The 19,895-nt window shown below is 49.4% G+C and overlaps 1 protein-coding gene across 11 annotated transcripts in view; it reads right to left on the bottom strand.

The window, feature by feature from the left end:
- The window catches only part of rapgef2b (Rap guanine nucleotide exchange factor 2b), a 52,514-nt gene that overhangs the window by 25,800 nt on the left and 6,819 nt on the right, over positions 1-19,895 (bottom strand). For 10 of the 11 annotated variants that reach the window (XM_053878580.1, XM_053878574.1, XM_053878581.1 and 7 more), the window contains exons 2-5: positions 7,609-7,679; positions 6,654-6,710; positions 4,806-4,889; positions 1,065-1,140 (exon numbers count right to left, since the gene is read on the bottom strand). In XM_053878580.1, coding sequence (XP_053734555.1) covers positions 1,065-1,140; positions 4,806-4,889; positions 6,654-6,710; positions 7,609-7,679 — 288 coding nt within the window. Of the gene's footprint in view, positions 1-1,064; positions 1,141-2,955; positions 4,296-4,805; positions 4,890-6,653; positions 6,711-7,608; positions 7,680-19,895 lie in introns of those variants that run through there. The other variant, XM_053878585.1, reaches the window with a different exon arrangement.

Consider the following 19,895-nt stretch of genomic DNA (forward strand, 5'->3'; position numbering starts at 1 on the left):
TATCTCCACTCGAGCATCAGCGTGTCGTCTGATCAGTTACACTTTGGAAGGTAAAAGTGTTTGTCGGAGTCACACATCTCCATCTCACACTGCCAGTGGGATTAAACCACACGACAACAACTCTCTCTGTGCCGTACCAGCTGCTGCCATGGCAACCACTGAGAGCTGTGAACCACAGTGAGCCAAGGTGTGTGTGTGTGTGTGTGTGTGTGTGTGTGTGTGTGTGGTGTGTGTGTGTGTGTGTGTGTGTGTGTGTGGCAGCAGGAGTAGCTTTGATGGTCGTTTAATCGATGACATTACAAGACAGCAGTAGCAGTAGCAGTATCTACGATGACAGTACTAGTATATGTAGTATTATTAACAGGATGTAATGCAGATGTAAAGCTAGCAGCCAAAATTGAACTGGAGCTTCAGAAGCAACAGAATTAGCAGACACGGTGCAAGTGGAGGTAGTTGTACCACAAGTTCTCCTACTACTTATATGTAAAGATACTTGTACTGCTTGCCATTGTGGCAACGGCACAGTTTTCCAACATGACGTTTGCTTATCACTGGTTGTGACAGAATCCTCCGGCAACTGTTGCCATCTGGTCCAGTATCAGTGAGGTTCTACAGGACTATTGTTGTGCATCTGTTCAGGCAGACCTCTCAGGATCATCACGAGAACCAGGTCAGACTGCCTTATCTCACTGGAACCACTGGGCCTATTCTAGGAACGACTGTTGTTGTGAGGATGTGAAATTACAATTCAAAGGTCACAAGGAGGATTCATCAGGATTCTCAGCAACACAACATTTACATGAATCCTGGTGGAAAACCGACACTGGGTCAGCTGGTTCTGTTGTTTCTGCCTGAAGGCTTAACAGACGAGTATCGATTCAAGTCAGAACTTGTCCTGAGTCACAGGAGGAACCGTGTCAACGGACGGATCATCAAACACACACAATGACATTCATGATGACAACAACTACAACAATGACAGGGGGTAGATGACGTTTTACACTGGACAACCTTTCAGAACTTGCACGGTTGTGGGTCGTGTCAGTGCCGATAGATGGACTCACCACAATCATCTCAGAAGGTTCCAGGACGATGCACTCACATCCGCGTCTCAGGCTTCCAGCTGAGCGCTTCCCGAAGCTGGAGAAGAGAGAGACAGATCAGCTTTGAGTCGGTCGCCTCCAGAAGCCCCACGTCTGGTTCCAGTCCACAATGTCTCTGTGACCACTAACTGGACACTGAGCAGGGAACCACAGATAGGTGGAACGTCCGCTATGTCACAGCAGGTCCAGGACCATAGCAGTTTATTAAGAGCAGTCTCAGAAACTCTGGCCTGGAAATTATGGGCCAGAGGAGATCCAGCCAGAGGTTCAACTGAAGAAAGACGTCTTTGTGCTGCGCCGCCCGCCGCCACAACAACCTCCTTGTGCTTCACACTTCTGTGGCTAAAGACAGTGACCCACATTTGTGGAGCAACAAGGGCTCGGAATGATCCGGAACCACAACAGGCTCAGAACATTTAACTTTCTCTTTCCCTTTCTTCAACAATCAGACATGGTGGCAGACACGTCGGTCTCAACCCGACATGACTAGCATCCACAGCAGGAGGTGCGGTAGGAGTTATTATCAGGCCCAATTGTTGTGATAACAGCAAGACCCGCAGTCTCGCTCACTGAGGGTACAAGGAAGACTGAAGACTGAAGACAAGTCAACATTGGAGAAAAGAAAGTGGACGTGCTGCAGACTGGCAGTTACTTGAATTCGGTGGGACGAGAGATGAAGGCCCACTCAGAGGTTTAGTGGTGGACAGCGTTTGTTTAGTCTCAGAGAGGAAGATCCTTCCTCGTCCAGTCATGACTGTGCGTCACACGCTTGCACACAACTCTGTGGCAACGCGTTCCGTCAAGTCCATTTACATTCCCGACAGCGGTAATCCGACCCTCCAGCCGGCGAAGTGAGATATTGAGCGAAGGATTATGGAAGTGGAGGCTGAGTGCAACAAAAGTGTCTTGTTTGGAGATTAGAGAGTGACGCCAACATGAAACCGAGCTGACGAGTCACGTGGACCGATCCTGACCATCGCACTTCCACATGCAGTGAGTCAAGAATCTGACCAGTGACTGACCAGAGGGGAGCAGGGGAGTGATAGTGATGGACACTTGAGACAGACGAAAGTGAGGAGGCCAAAAGAAGTGGGACCAGGTTGGCTCTAGTTCAGGTACCACACCAGGAGAGTGACTAACAAATGCTTTGGTGACCAAACAGGACCAGAACCAGAGCAACTTGCATCATGTGGTCATAATATTCCTGTGGAACTCAGCAAATCTAATGAATAAGGCCAGCTGTGTCTACAAGAGACCCTGGACCCAGTCAGCCGGGGTCCGGTCCAGTTTGTGGTGGATCAGAGAGTTTCCTTCTTGCTCCCACTTATACAACAAGCTCCAGTCAGGAATGTTGATCTACATGCGCCGTGATCCGACAGCCTGAAATCCACCAACTGTCTGTCCAAGCTCTGGCACGAGCCCCTCGTCCCAGAGAGCTCGGACAATGACCTTACTCCCATCAAAGCAGAAACACTCTGGTTATGCAAGCAGACACGTCAGAGGAGAGGTCAGCAGCCGGGTGACTGACCGAGACCGCCCGCTCAATGAAAACACTGTCAGAGGAATTCCCACCCCCTCCCCACCAGAACATTACCAGAATTCCTTCGGAGCGCCTCACAAACTCAGAAATAGAATCTGCCACTCCAGCGCGTGACTCCTGAACATGACTGCTCTGACTTTGAGAGAGAACTTTTCCAAACACTCCTTCATCTCACGCCTTCGCTCCGCAGCAGGGAACATTTTCAAACCCCACAACTCCCCTCCCTCCCCGTCCAGAGACCAGAATCAAAGTCCACACTGGAGGCTTTCACTGCGACAGTTTGCAGAGCTGCAGCAGAGTGACGCCTCTTACCTGGCGGTCCTCCTGTTGTCCAGTCCTTCATCGGAGGTCTAAGTCAAGAGACTCGACTGTGACTGCAGCATATCACCCTGCTGGAGTGTGCGTGTCTGACAGAGAGTGTGTGTGGACCAGCTTCTGTGCACAGGCCCCACCCCCTGCAAGTCTGCACTCCCCCTGCTGAGTAACGTGGTGTGTGTTCATTCCAGAGGACGACTCACTTCCTGCTAGATTACTAGAGAGAGAGTGTGTAAGCAGAGTTGGTTTCACTCGGGTTGATGGCAAACCCACTTGGCTCAGTTTCTGTATTCATTTTTCAAGTCAGTCTGGAACAAAGAATGCTTGAAAATTGAAAAGGTGTTCAGTGGTAAAAAATATTTATACATTATTGAAACCACAGGTGGATCCATCGGGATGCCCCGAATGTTAAACTACTTTGTGCACCCCTGGATCCTGCTCACCACAGCAGTTGGCTCTGATCTCAGTGCAATTTGGGGAGAAGGATGGGATCGAGAGGAGAAGCTTGATACAGACTGATGAGAGAATGGTCACATGGATGGATGAAACCCCAGTCTTGACTTGGCTTGAGTGTCACTGGCACATGCTGATGTGCCAACATGGATCAGGGGTAACCGTCAGGTGCCGGTGGTGACCACAGAAGCTTCACCCAGAGGAGCGCACGGTGTTCCAGACTGGCTGCTTAGGACTTGATGTGCTTGAATCTCATCCCACTCAGAGAAGCAGCTGACCGAGTCCGACCTCCACGGCCTGTAATCCACCTGCGACTGACACACTTAGATAACTCGCGAAGCCCCAGGTCACTCATTAACTCTCCTCAGCCGCAGAGGAACACAGGAAAGCAGCTTCACAACTAAGAGGTCAGCTTGAGATCACAAAGTGAAATTATTCTCTGGATGGACACCCAGACTCACAACCTCAGCTGACTCCAACTCAATAGAATAACCAGTCTGAACTCTGGCGCCTCCTCTAGGGGGGCATGAGTAAAACACTGATAAAGTAAAGAACAAAGAGCTGTCTTTTCATCGAACTCATAATAAAAGCCAACAACATCATAGCAGCTTTGTTCATGGAACTTGGACACACAAAGACTGTCTCATAAGCATCATGTCTCCTGAGACTGATCGGCGAGTGAGACATGGACGCCACGAGTCCAAACAGTAGCTTATTCGGAGCGTATCAGAAGTTCACTACAGAGGTTCTGGACACAACGAAAGAGAGAGGAGGTCGAGCTAAACCTCTCACTGAAGACTGAGTCAGTGTTGACAACCGAAGAAACGCTGAGCAGCAGCAGAGTCAGACTGGCTCGGTAAACACTCACCAAGCGTCTGAGACTCTAATCTGCCAGTCCTGTAAATCCCTCTTCCCGCTGCCCACACACACACTCAGTTTCACCTTGGATCGCAGAAAAAGCTGAGCACCTAAAATGGCAGCCATTTTGGCTCATGACCTGACCCGCTTTACCTACCCGGACTCCTCACACTGGCCTGGTTCTGGAGCATCTGGAGGATGGTTGTCGATCCACTCCTCTTCTAGATATCGTGGAAGTTAAAGTCGAATCGATTTGATGGTCAATGATCCGGCTGACAGTTAATGCTCTGACACTTCCCGAGCAGACGGACATTTGACCATCACGTGACAGAGGTTTGATCAGAGTTTATACTTCCCCTGTGTTTGAGGAAGCTTCAGCAGCCGCTGTTAACCGACTGTGGCACCACTCTCCCAAACAGAAGTTCCGCGCCAGATGAAACCAAAGTGCTCACTTCCTGTCACGGCACGTCCGTCTCACGACAGTCCTCTCTCACACACACACACACACATTCTCATCCGATGTCTGCATGACCCACCTGCTTCTGGGCAGGAACATGGACTCCTTGATGAAGACGGAACCAGACAGAAGGATGTACCAGCAGCTGCCAATGTCATCAGGACTGTGAAGAGAGAACAGTGAAGAATCTCAACAACTGCTGAGGCACAGACACCAAAGAATGATAAACAAGAAATGATTTAAAAAATAAACAATGCTAAAACAGAGCTACAATTCAAATGCTTAAAAACAATAAAAACGTGATTTCCAATCCGTGATTATTGGCCAACTAGTCAGGACCTTCAAGAGGGACATTATGCATCAGTAAGAAGACCACATTTCACTTTCAAAAGGTTTCAGCTCTTGCTTGAGTTTCACACACGACACACGTGACCAGCAGGGGGCGCCACGTTTGAGGAATCAATGAGCCTGGCATGCCTGAGTACTGGGATTCACTGGAGACCAGGCCACCCCCCTGCTCTCCACAGCCTGATTTGACAGTCCATAAACAGTGGTGCTGTTGCAGCTTCTGCAAGGCTAGCATGCGGTGAACAGCTAAGCTCCTGATGCAGCAGCGCTACTGTCCTCCACCCTTCATCTCTATCGTCTCCCTCCCTCAGCGTCCACCGAAGGACTCCTCCATTATTAACATGGTTCTATACAGCAGGAGACGGCAAAGCGACTCCTCACGAGCAGCGACAGTTTGACTGAACTGGGTCGAGCTGAAGGGAATCACCGGCGCTGCTTCTTCAGATGCTGCAGGTCTGTTTGTATTTTCGCTGTTACCGCTCCCAAACAGCAACATTCATATTTAAATCGTCTGTCAGCACTGGAAGACTGAGCTCCTGACTGACTGCGGCACCCAAGAGCGCTTGGATCATCCTGACTCTTCATGAAGAAGTGAACTTGCTCGGTGGAATCATGTCCTGCTTCTGTATCCATCACCTATAATCTCACCCCTGGAGCTCACACTGCATTATGACCCTCGTCGGCTGGTGCACACCCGGAAGTGATCTGCTCAGGTGCATCAAACCATTGCTCATGACAGGAGGTTGTTATCCTTCAGTGAGTCTGTTAGATACTGTTAGAATCCAATGACATGAGGTCCCTGAATTCTCATGTACAGAGGTACTGAACCTCAGTTCTGAGCCGTGCACGACTCGTGCGTATCAAGCAGTGAATTGACAGTCTTCCTGCCATTGACTCTGGAGAGTGGGTCGGACCCCGACGCTCCCCCGCGCTGAAAAGACTCATTAACACTCATCGGCAGTTAAGAAGTTCCTCGTGTCAGTCGGCAGAGGTGGAGACTCCCACTTCTTCTTTCATCATGTTTATCAGCTGCTACTTAATTGCTCAAGTTTCACTCCCAACGTCGTAACTCCCAACAGAATTGAGGCCCATTACAGATAAAAAATATATAGCAACATTTGAATCAATTGAAAACGTTCCAGATTTTCAGACAGATGAGATTTTCTTTCTTTCTTTCTTATATATACACACACACACATATACATATATATACACACATGTCACAGTTCCAGTTACACAGGTCAGATGGTTCGACTTTGCCAACCAGGCACTCCACAGTGAGGGAGAGCAGATTCTTGTAACTGCTACCTGACCGGACGCGACCCGACTTCCTCCTGGCTGAAGAAGAAGCTTTTTAGGAGACCAATTTAGTCCTGAGTGATTGAATCAGGCCGAAGAGTGAGCGGAAGTCTGGTGTGAGAGCTACAGCGGGGAAACTCAACACTCCATGTTTGTTCTCATCGTGGCGACTGCAGTCGTTCACCCACTCAGTAAAAGGGGGGTGTCCCAGGTGGGGCTATCAGGTGAGTGCTGCTCATCATCAGACTCATCATCATGTCTTCATTCATGTGTCACTTACTAGTAGAGGACCTCGTTGGCCTCGTGCCGCTCGTAGCGAACCGTCTCACACATCATCCTGCAGGAAACAGAGAAGTCTCATTAGTTGGGCAAGAAACCTTAAAAACAACCAGGTCCCTATTACCTGGAGACAAATGTACAAACGTGTGACTGAGCTTTAGCAGCTAGGACAAGCACAGCTTTGTTTTGCACATTATTGCTAAGGAAACATATCGCTCGAGGTTTCCGTGAATCCATAGCGACTACGATCGCCACAGGGTTTTTCTGACTGGTTTCAGGGTCAGACATTTTTGGGCATGACTCGTCGTACATTGAAAACTATCCACACTGGCAGATGAAAACGGTTTGGGCATGTTTGTTGTAGCTGAACTGTGAACTGTCAAAGTTTTTATGTTCAATACAATGTTCATTTTAAAAATCGGTGATTAGGATTTCTCCTGTGGTCGCACAGCCCTGACATGAGCTGGACCGCCGAGTCCCGGGTACAGTTACACAACCTCCAGAACCACAAGAGAAACAACATTCCTGCAGCCAGGAAGGGGAAAAAGCGCATCCCCTAATCCCGTCGTGAGCGGGGTGTCTGGACGACTGGAAGTCGCAGGGTTCGCGTCCCGCTCAGACCGCAGGGACATTCCTCGGGATCTGAAAGTGGGGGCGGCGGAGCGAGAAGGGGGGTCACACGCTGGAATGTTCCAGCTTGTGGGTCGAGGAGCAGCCACATTGTTCTCGAACTGGAATAAGCCACATGTATGCACACGAGGCTCGCTGGGAACAGACTTCTGACTGTTTGTCCGGAGTGCTAGCCGGGAGGAGGGACAGGACTGTGGGAACTGGACATCCAAAACTTCTGAGCACGACAATAATAAAAGCCGCAGCAGAGGCATCACGTTTCAAATTCCCAGGTTTTGCAGACAACTTGGACAGTCAAGGAAATTGATCGAGTTTCGAGGACTAACCTGAGCTGGTGCTCCCGGAGGTTGGACAAGGCCTCCATCCCGTGCAGGTACGAGTAGACGATCTCCAGGTCCTGAAGGAAGAACAGAAGAGCAGTCAGCTAGAGTCATGGTCCAGGCTTCTCACCTCAGATCACATCTACAGTCACCAGAGTCAGACTCAGCCATCGTAGAACTGTGTCGTCAGGAGGCCATACATAGGCCGAGCGATACTGAAACCAACTGCGTAACGACGCAGACCAAAAACCACCGCAGCCCACTGCTCAGACCTGAACCACCGTGCAGCCGAAAATAATGAAAGACAAGGTTGGACCAGAACATTGAATTTTCCTACTGTATTTGAACTACACACGCAGCCACTCAGGTCTGCTTCACACAGGAGCCCTCCGGTCTGACCCAGTAACACTGGCCACTGCAGCATCCCTGTGGAGGAGCGGCGACAACAGAGAGCGAAGACCAGTCCTTAGACAAACATTAGAACCCAGCAAGAGTCAACTGAAGGAGGACTGGAGGTCACCAAGGAATAAAGTCACAAATGCAGAGGACTCTGGGAGAAGCTCTTCCAAAAAAGTCTCAAGAAATTCAAGGTCGCCTGTTCCCATTGAGGGAAGTCTGAGTGTCATTGGGACGTTTGAGCAAAGACTGAGCAAAAATGTGACGAGTGTAAATGAAGCTAGAGTTTAGAGAAAACAACACATGCTACTGCACACCAGTGAGGAGTCACCTGACCATCAACTGATCAAGGAACACAAGATGAAACAATGTTTTTTATGAGGAAAATAAGCACTTCTGGACGAAACAGGATGAAAGGGAATAAACATTTATTAAGAACAAGGATATAAGGTTTGAGGTCCCGACGCAAAGACAGGAATATTAACAGAGCGCATATTAAAAAGGCCTATCAGACACAGATGGGAGAACACTGACTCCTGCTGGCGAACCTGCGAAAAAGCTCAAGACAAAGCCGATAGCCCAGCTTCTTATCGGTTCTGAAATGATGCTGCAGCAACCCTGTCTCTCTTGTGGCAACTAGAGCTGCCTCACATGACCATCAGGAATGCTAGGTACACAGTTCACCATGGAAGAAAGGCGTGTGTTTACAGATTAAAGAGTGAGCAACACCTAAGTAGATGAGGCGGAGAACTGAAGTCACATGGCGTGCGGATGACGTCACAGGATCATACTGGTTGTTTCATGTTGACGAGGAAATATCAGGGGTGGCCAACCAGTCAGAGGCTAAGAGCCACATTGTTTTACTTTGTTGCTGAAAAGAGCCACATCCTACAAATATGTAAGGACAATGAATAACAGGTGAAACACATGCCATACGTTTAGGGAACTGGGAAAAGAGCCGCATGTGGCTCGGGAGCCACGGGTTGGCCAGGCCTGATGGACCAACACATTAATTGACTTCACACCACATTTTCAGTCCACACAATCCTAACATCCTAAAAAAGTAAGAGCTTGGGCTGCACCAGCACAACAGCACGATGATGTCACTCATCCATTCACACATCTATTTCCGACACACCACTGTCTCAGACAGACAGCCGTCACAACAATCACAGCCATAACACCTGATATCTGGAAATGCTTTCGACCAAGCTACGACAGAACCTTGTGAGACGGAGTGTGGCGAGAAGGCGAGAGAGAAACAGGGCCTTTGTAATGGGCATGCAGTACAGCGGCCCAGCCGCTGGATGGCAGCGTTGAAGTACTTTTGTCAGGACAGAAGCGGCATCATGTCGTCCGGAGGAACAAAAACTGCAGATGAAACTGGTCCTGTCTTGACATCACGCACACAAGAAACTCAAGCCTGAGAACATTCAGGTGTCTTCCCCAAATCAAGCAGTTTCACCAGTGGCTGATGCGGGATGAGGATCAGCACCTCCAAGTCTGTGCCACATTTTGTGGGGACCTGAATCTAGGATGTTACTGCGCGCTAAAGAAACTTTGCAAACAATATCTGCTGCCTCAACAGGTCAGGAGGTTCCGGTTCATCTCAACGTCGCTCCACTCCATGGGCAGGTGACTGGGTCACCAGGTGGACTCCAAAAAGAAGATCATTACATGTTGCTCTACATTGAGGACCACCAGGACTTCTTGGGGCAGATTAAACTCTGGGGCTCTACGAGCAAAACAACCCCTCCCCCTTGCCCCAGAACTAATCCAGCCAGGAACAGCGGTGTCCCGGAGAAACATTCCAAGGAGCTGTTTTGATAGAAGCTCAGGAATTCTCCACAGGTTTGTAACATTCCAGCTACTGAGCTGCTGAAAGTCCGGGTGCTGCTGTTGTTGTCATAAAGATATGAAGTAACATAAACAATCATGCGACCGGTTCCACGAACGTTCTCATCAAACACACCAGTCACTCGAGCACACACTGTATTCACTCAGATGGGGGAGAAACATGCACTCAGATATGAAAAATGTCTTACACACACCCTGACACACACGTTACGTAAAGCTCCAGAGGGGCAGGGTGTGTGTCCAGTGAGTATGTGAAGACAAAAGTGTGAGAAAGAGGCCAGCATCGAGTGTCGATGTCAAATATTTAACAGGTCACATGTTCTTACAAGCTCCACCCCCAACATTTAAATGACACCTGAAGGCAAAGAAAACACTGTAGACTCACACGTTTCTACTCAAGCTCATCAAAGTGGACCCGAGTGACAGAGCTGAACACTGGCGGAGTCCAGAAGCGTTACGTAACACCAGCACTCGAAAGGCTCAGGGAGCACCAGGAGGGAAGCAGCCCCCAAACACAAATACAGTCCCATTCTCTCCCATTCAACAGTTCACCAACACATTGTGGCCACCTGAGTTTTATTGGGCACAGCACCCTGCAGGTGGTGAAGAAGTCGACCCACAGAGGGTCCTTATTTCCATGATAGTGTGTCATGGTGAGGAAAGTGCTGAGACTGTTTGGATCAGAACTGTTGAAGCGCTGTTCCAACATGCAACTTCAATTCCAGAAATTCAGAGTCGATTCTGGAGGCAAAAGAAGGCTCCAGATTTCCTAACCGCAGCATGGAAGTGTGATTCATGACTTCTTATCACCTCCCTCCACCGGCGGCTGCGGCTCAGATACCACACCTCGTCACTCTGTCAGGGCCTGATAGCAGCCGAACCGGGCATATGACCGTCTGCCAAACAAAGAGACTGCATACAATGCTGCATGTGAGGAAGGTGACAGACACTTGAGCAGTGTGACATGGCCCAAATCACACTTTTCACACTGCTGACTCCTTGAGACAAAGTGCAATAGGCTCAAAATGTGAACACAAGAGAACCAGGTTTTGGCCGCGGACTTGAGCTGCACCTCGTGCACGGAAGCTCTCGCCTCAGGCGAGTCTGCGCTAGACGCTGAAAACTACTTGTACAATGCAACTCCACACAAACGGGATAAATGCAGAACAGTAAAGGGTCTGAACACTGTTTTCAGTGCCATGATACTGCAGCTGTCTGCATGATGAGAACAGTGAAGAAGAAAGACACTGGTCTTTCTGAACTTCCTGAAGATAACCAGACTATTAATTGATCATTTTGACATCTGGATCTTGACTGATAAAAATATTCTCAATGGTCAGTTATCTCACTTGCTCAATGTGTTGAGTGAGTCGCATGGATAAATCAAGACGCTCTGTACTATTTTCTTGTAAAATAAATATGATAACATTCTTTCATGTTCCCTTTTGGCTGTGAAACACTCGTGGGGAGAGGCTAAGGAAAGGGTTACGGCAATGTGAATCCTGTGTGTGTGATTTATAAACTCTGGCAATGTTTCTTCCAGGACCTTTTGACGGTGGTGTAGCCCCCACCTTTTCCCCTCTGGATCAGCTTTGGGTCAACGACAGAATGACACCGTGTCCAAGAGGTGGTGGATCACTGTTTCTGGCTGGGGAAGTACTTTCAAAATGGTGGCCATTTTGACAGAACTTCCCCAGCCAGAAACGAACGACCCCTGAACTGTGTGTCCAGCTTCTGTTCTCGGCACAATCATATCAGACTAGTAAAACCGCTTTCAGCTCCATCCATGTACAACCCTGCAAGCGTCTGACTGATGGTCGTGTGTTCACAAGGTGTTGCTGTTTGGTTTATTTCAAATGAGCAAAGTAAACTTGTTGAACCAGACCTGTGGCAATTGATGACTCGGCAAGTTTCCTGTGTATGACATGTTTGGATACTCGGCTGTTCTGTAAACACCAAATTGTTCTAGATGTCAAGCTTGCACTGAGGATCACAAGATATGCATCCTATAGTGGATCCAAGTCGAGGAGCAACAGCACACTGATGACCCCACAGGTGCCTGCAGAGTGCAGAGCCGGAGTCCCGATTGATACAGTTACAGTGAAGAAACAAAAGTGATTCTTCAATTTTCTCATTGACTGGCCTGAACCATTGCAGCCAGCAGGGGGTGTGAGAGGAGGCCACATCAGCCTCAGTGGGTGTTCTGCTGTTAGGACTTAATCTGACCAGTGTCATCTGAGGAATCCGAGCCTCACCCAGGACTGACACACAAGACGGAGCCTGCGCTGCCACGGTAACCAGAGCTAGAAATACCTCTGACTGACCGGAGGGGGGGTCAAACCTGCAGGAGGCCTGGACTTCAGAGACCTGGTCGCCTCACCAACTACTTGGAGGAAGAAAAGCGGGAGCCTGAGTCGAAGCTGGAGTCTGGAAAAGAGCTGGGGTCGGACCTTTAGGTCGCCCCTCGCCCCGGCCTCTAGGTGCCCTGGTTTCATTCGTGCAGCTCCTTTCTCAACAACAACAAATCCTCCTGAACTCGGCAGTGATTAGAACATCTCCGCCCTGCACCACCGCCAGGTTTCGTGAGCATCTTAAGAGGGTGAGAATGAAGTCGTTGACATGCTTTAATCCTGACAGTTTGTTTCACTCGCCACTGAAGGATTTGCTCCTGAGCGACAGCAGCAACACACCCGACTGCCAACCTGCACAGAGGGAAATCACAACTGACGAGGGATTTGACTCGCCGTGAACTTGTTAAGAGGAAACGTCTGGCTGCTCTGAGGCACATACGCCTCTCAGCAGGAGGTCGGCCGCCTCTCCACTTTCATTCCGTTTGTTTTCAGATAACAGAAGCCACAGTCTCATCAAGACCTGCCACAGCCGCTGCTTCCTCGCCTCACAATGTGGCGACTCATTTTTAGATACGCGAGTACCACAGCTGAGATCAGTGATGGCTGCAGCGCAGAACAGTTGCAGGTTGAGCAATGACAAGCATTGACCTCCATACACGAGCCATGTGCCACCGTTCACATCTGGACCCACGCTTCCTCATCACACATTCAGTGGGGTACACATGGCCTGGGATTTTAGGATTGTGTACCAAGAGTATGTTCTAAAAGCTGAATATAGTGGATCTACTGAGGCACTTGCCGGAATACCAAGTCACTGATGTACCAAGATATGGAGGTTCACACTCGGCTGCGGCACCTTTTTCACCGCATGACGTGACACAAGGCAGCCTGACTCTCATACTGATGTTCCGTGGTGTACCAGGTTAACAATGAGGTGACACAAGAGACACCCTGACATGCCAATTGAGTGTGAGTTAGGGCTCAGAGAAGCACTGTGGTGGAAAGCTTCCCAACCATTCTATTCAAATTCAGAGTTGACAAAGAGGAGCTGGGACTGTTTGTCCCAGCTGACTAGCCTGGGGGTCAGTTTAATATTGTTCTCAAGCTTCACCAGTGAGCAGCTAAATGACATTAACAGGTTCACCCCTGCTCCCCCCCGGGTCTGTGATGGCTTCTCCACGCTGCCACGGGTCGGAAGCTAAAGGCCCCAGCATCTGTCTGAGATGACACGCCAGAGAAAGAAGCGTGTGCATGTAATGAGCCGAGCGGGGAGATGAACTGCCTGTAGCAGTGTAACGAGGTAAACACACTGCCGGGGGTCATGCTGACAAGCGTGAAGGTCGAGAGGTCGTGATGCGCTGGAGCCTTTAATGACAATATAGTGGGATATTTCGTCTGCTCAGCACAAATGCTGTCAGTGTTCCAGGAGGCGGCTGAAGAAATCGCAGCGACGGCACTTTGCTCGCCATCAAGCGCCCCGGAGGTCCATGTGGTGTTCCACCGGGTGCTAGCGTCTCTGCTGCTGCGAGTGTGTGTGTGCATTCCCCAGCCTTTGTTTGTACATTCCTGGAGTGAGCAGCGAGGTGGCAGCTGTCCTTGGCTGTATTGACAGAGCGTGGTGGATCTGTGGGGTATTTTTATCCATTAGCCAACGTGACAGAGCAGGTGGGGAAGTTGTGGGGGCGACTGCAAGGTCACCGCCTTACCGCTACAGGGCCAAACGTCGAGGCCAAGCGTGGGCTCTCTTAAGACGAGAGACAGATAGTCTGCAGAAACCAACACATCTTTGTAAATGCCACCGCACTCATGCGGACCTGAATGAATCTGTGGGTCTGTCCACCGTTATGCTATGCTTGCTCCGGGGCTGCTCTCCTAACACATTTGTTTTCACATTGGACACTGAGTGATCAGCACAAGGCGGAGAGTCCATGAGACATCCATTTCATTCGATCTGGACCGGTCCTGACAGGTGTCTAACACCATCACACAGCCACACCAGCAGACGCTCAAATGTTGCCCGTGTGTTGCTGCCACATTAGAACCACATGCCACCTGAATGAAGTTGGCACCGGGTGCACAAAGCTAATTAGCTGTCTTATTAGCATTAAGCAGTGGGCTAGAGGCTAATCTAGAGGGGACATGTTGCTCTCCCGCACCTCCTCCGGCTCTGACGCCGGATAATCATTACACTTCCACCTGTCCGCCACTGAACAACAGCCTTGTTGTTGGTCCACTTTGAGACCTCGCCAGACTCTCTTACGCCAGAATATTCTCAATACACATTTGAGTGAAGTGGTCTGCGAGGGGAACTGTGTCAGTGGTGTTGGCTTCCCAGCGCGGCCGAGCAGCTGGTGGACTCTGAGACTCACTAGACCAGAATCTGAGAGGCATGTGAACCATCTTAGCTGTGGCCACTTGAGCCGGCAGAATAAAACCCCGCGCCGAATCTCTCAAGGCAAATTAGACACTTGTGTCAACTGAGTGTCGCAGTTGTTGTGCAGCAATCGCCAGGGAGGGAGAAGGACGTCTGAGTGAAACAATTATTTGATAGACACAAAGTCACCCTGGGCTGAGGGACAATCCAATAACTGCCATTTATTTGATGTATCTCTGGTTAGACTGGAGTCTAATCCTCTTGGAGGACAGAAGAGCAGCTTCAGCTCCGGTCCTCAGTTCAACCCAAAAACCCCACGGATGGAACCTCACACAAGTCCACAAGCGGGACCCTTGGACAGAAATTTGGGGACTGAAAGGCAACATGACTGATGTCAAATCTGGAAGATTAAAACCTTGTAAAATGTCTCTGATTATTAATCACAGTTAAAATGACAGACAAAACTGTAGCTCCATTTTTTAACCGCAAGACTAACCACTGTGTTTGTTTGGTTGCACACTAACTTTCCATCAGTACACAAGTAGACTCAAGAGAGCAATAAAGGCTGGTTGTGGGTTCAGTGGGGCACCCCCACAGGACACAAAGGGATCCCTCAGTTCTGCCCTGGAAAGTGGTGGTCGCTGTGCCGCACCGGGAACAAGGCCAACTGTCCAGCAAAATGAAACTCGCTCCGTCTCACTGGAACAAAAGGCTCTCAGACGTGCAGCGCAATCATCGCAAAGTTACACAACATCATAAAAAGATCAATTCATGAGAGTTCAAAGCCAAAACTAGAGGCGGGTGAAGAACTGGGGGGAGGGGCTTTCATCTAGCCAGGGAAATGGCTCACTTGGTGGCCTCAGTGATCCAAAAACGCTCCGTGGCCCAGCATCCTCCCCCTGCTTCCCTTTCTTCCATCCAATTAAGCAGACAAAAACAGGGGCCGGAGGCCAGAGATGAGCTGGAGCGACACGACGGGAGGAAAATAGCAACTCCGGCCGTGACCGCCTCTCTTTCCCAAACCGTCCTCCAACATTTGAAATATTCATGTGACGGGATAATCAATCTGAGGAGTCAGTGCCTTGTCCTGCAGCCCAAACTAATTCCGTCATTACGATTCGACAGTAGCGACGGTTGCTAAGCAACAAAGCTGAGTGGAACTCCAGACAAAAAGCCACGCTCGTGCCTATGAGGACAGACCCCTCCCCATGGTCATTCGCTCCGATCGCGGTGTTCGTTAAGTTGGAAGATAGCAGTGCCGTCCTTTCAAGTATAACGCCTAACTCGGTGTCGCCACGTCACACTGGAATCTGGGCCAGTGGGTCTTTCCCAGCCAGCTGCACTACTTCCTTGATGTTTCCTCCAGAGGAAGCTCTCACAGGGAAGTTTCCTGTTTATAGACCAGGGCGGCCGCCCTGGGAGGAGGTTACTTCCTCAGGATGTCTCCCTGAAGGAACCTGAAGCTGGATTATTGTCATCGGGTGGACGTCAGCCCGAGACTCCCGGTTCCTTCAGTAGCGTCACAGCGGAACACCTTTGATGAGGCTCCAGAACAGAGCCCTGCAAGACCTTCTGTCACATCAGGTCAGAGCTCATCGGTTCATGAGGGCGTTGCGTGCAGATGACACTCTGGTGTCTACCAAGCATCAGAGCTGTGCCGGGCGCACATGTCTCCTCTCACTGCTGTGTCAATCAAACACATCTCCGCAGCTGAGCTCTGACCTGATGGTCGTAAACCAGACTCAAACTGCACTAACACTGTGGCGAGGCAGCAACTCCAGAAACAACCTCATTCAACATGCAGTGTTGCGGGTTGGGAGGGCACACAGTATTCTCCTGCAGCCGACTCTTACAACTCAACAACACTGCAGCCAGCAATTCAGTTGGAGTGATACTGAGTGTTTCTGACAAGCAGAAGCCGGCTGGCACAGGCAGTCATTGTGTCGGGCCGCACCGCAGTGCTGGGTGGACTCCCAGCACCAGGACCTGAAAGATCAGCCCACGGATCACCCAGCCTTCCTTCCAATTACAATCATATAGAAGCTGCGTTTAGCTCGGTAATAACACGCCGCTGGGCGGTGGGACAACACAGTCACATGACCAAATGCTGGAGACGGTAAATATAACCATGAACTTCAGAACCGCAGTGAAAGATCTACAGTGCATCCCAGAATACTTAGCAGTTTCCTCTGATTACAGCTCACCTCATCTTCAGGGTGGCACCCTGGTGTGCCACAGAAGGGCACAATGATGAAACCATTTCAGGAATGCAAAGTCATCCCTGAACAATGGTGAATAATCTCAGCAGTCCAAGTTGGACAAGGCAGTTTTTTTAAACAGAAGAAAACTCACACATTAATCACATTAATCTCATCATCACAGCCGATTCCCACATGGAGCTGCTGCATCACACAGAATCCCAGAACTGCCGAGAGGCGCTGAGGCGGCACGAACTAGCCAGACCCTGCTAAGGATAAGGAGACCTGTCAAACTAAGCGCACCCTCTGTCCAAAACTGAAATGTCAGCCTAGGGCGGGGTATCATGGCCCATTTCCTAAATCCATTTCGATTCTGAATGTGGACTGCCTTTACATTAAACACCATCTTCCGGACATCGAAACATCCTGGGAATAGCAGTTTCAGTCAAGGGTTTATGTTGCTTCATGACGTAGCGTTGTTAGAGCACCTGAACGAGCCATTTAAAGCCTTGGTTTTCTACGTCCCAGGTCATTACCCGCCCCCTTCCTTCTCTTGAGTTGTTTTAAATCCAAAATGGTTCACCATTGTTTTACCCATGTGGGCCATGGTAACATCTAAGCTTCAACTGGACATACAGGCACTGCTGCGCAATGACGTGCTAAACCAATCTTATACTCAATGAATCGGTATTGAAAATTTATAATGACATGGATTCTACATTGAGTTATTTTTTTACCCAGCCCTAGGCGCCAGCTGGATGTCAGAACCACCCCACTTCCACATTTCCGAGCAGAAGCTGCAGATGAAAAGCAGCTGCAGACAGGAGAGTTTTGGGAACTGATAACTGTCATACTTTCACCACGGAGCGTTGAGGAGTGATACTGGAGACAAGAACTGAAACCCAAACTAGGAAAAGAGTCAGTGACCCGGTTTAACCGAGGTGACCAGTGACACAACTCAGCATGTTGAGGACTTGGAAATGATGTTAGATTATCATTTAAAAAATTTCAGCTGAAGTTCTTCATTTTCTACATGAAGAACGCCCAGCCTGTCATCATGGTTTCAAGAAAAAAAAACATGCAACGTGGATGAGGGAAGGTACACCTCTGCTGACTTCCTGTACACCACACAGCGGTGCTGCAACACTGAAAAGCTAAACCTCTGTGTGTCCACAGCACAGACCAGGCCAACTGTCCACGCTGGACAGAGCTGGACGTCAACACTGCTGCTCTCTGTCTCCCCAACTGAGTGAGAGAATTAGAGATTCAGCATATTAAAAGCGCATCAACTCTGGAACAAATGGCTGCCAGTGCACAGTCCTTGTTCAGCCACAGCACTCCCACCACAGCACAACGACTCACTTGTGTGTGGAACATTAGCAAACATTAGCTGCGCATTTGTCCATTATTTCCTCCTTCAAGTCAGAGCGCCTTGACTCGTCAAAGCGACGACGAGCAACACTCGACCATCATCAAGCATGCAGAGGCCGGCAGCGACTGAACTTGCACAACTATCCAAGTTTCGTCATTCTGAAGGACGTCACAGCCCAAATTCCTTCACCATTGTAGTCGGCTTACTTTCCATCTGTGGATGTTTGCGGGCCAAACAAGCGAAACAAGCACATTATTCAATTACTAACCAGCGCTCTGTACTTCCCAAAGAAGATTGAGAGGCTTTAGCTCCTGAGAAAGTGCCAGTGCAGCATTATGCAAGACTGTTTTGATGCTTTGCAGCTCATAAGCAGATCTGCATACTAACGACGGCAGGAGCAGTGAGGGTCTCAGTAAGGGTCTCAGAGGGGACACTGCCAGCGAGGAGGAAAGATCGGGCCATCTGGGGAGAGTGTCTGGCAGACGACGGGAGTGCAAGGTCAAACGGAGGCAAGTGTCAATTAGCTCAGCCAAGATGTGAGCTAACATTGGTCCATAAATAACAACAGGCTGTAAAACCACATTAAAGCGTTTAGTGGGGAGTTAGTGCGTGACAGTGTGAGGACAGCAGACGTATTGTGCACAGAGAGACGGCAGTTACACCCCACAGCAGCAGAGTATACTCTACAGCAGGCTAAATATCATGGGCACGCACACAATGCTCAGACGATCGATGCACGACCTGGGAAAACAGATTTGAATGAAAAACAGAGGTGGTGTGAGGGCAGCCTGTGGGCCACCTCAGGCCTTTTGACGGCCCAACAATGAGCTTAATGTCAAACGGAGGCCAGCAAACACCAACCTTTCACCAAGAAGTTGTGCTCAAGGCTACATTCAGTTTAAAGCGCTTAACCGATTGTAGAAAAATGTTACTGAGGCCTCAGCTTGTTTACTTCCTGAGAACCATGCTGGTTGCTGCACAGGGTACAGCAATGTGGTGAGCCTCTTCTCCCCCCTTCCTAAGTCGGCTTCAAGTATTGCCTTCAGCTGATTCCAAAAAAGTTGGAAACGCACTCAGAAATATGTGTCAAACGCAAAGCAACTAGGAAATGTGATCACATTAGTTGAAGTGTTAGACAACGTTTGACAAGCGAGAGCCACTCGCTATCTCAACCATCAGTCAGTGAAAACCTAGTTTTTAATATCTCCACAGGGCAACAGGACTGCGGGGTGACCAGACCTCTGGGGACCAGTTGAAGATAACAGCAGGACAGACACGGTTGGCCGAGCGCTCTACTGAGCAGAGGAAGTAGAAGCACTTTCCTAATCACGCGGTCATGACTGAGAGGAAACAGAAGCGTGCCGGACCGACTGTCTCTTATCTCTCTTGTGTTTTGTAATGAAGTCTTTAGATCATGTTGAAGAGCCCGATTCCAGGCCGACAATGATGAGGAGGACTTATATGGAGGTTGAAGCTAAAGCTGTCATCATGTAGATCTGTTTCATCTTCTGGAACATGAAGGAAACTTCACCATCTCGTCCATCCGATGAAGATAATTATCGGATTATGACATGACATGTACTGCACCATACAGACATCCAACCATCATGGATGTAGCGGAGACAAGCAACACATCTGACAGCATTAAGACCTCCTCAGAGAGAAACATGCACCCTCCATTCTCACCTCTTTCACTTACAATTACGCTTAGTTTGACATGAATGGCAGCTCATGCTACACTCAGC

Source organism: Synchiropus splendidus, chromosome 11, assembly GCF_027744825.2.
Source record: "Synchiropus splendidus isolate RoL2022-P1 chromosome 11, RoL_Sspl_1.0, whole genome shotgun sequence".
In the NCBI taxonomy this organism is placed as follows: domain Eukaryota; kingdom Metazoa; phylum Chordata; class Actinopteri; order Syngnathiformes; family Callionymidae; genus Synchiropus; species Synchiropus splendidus.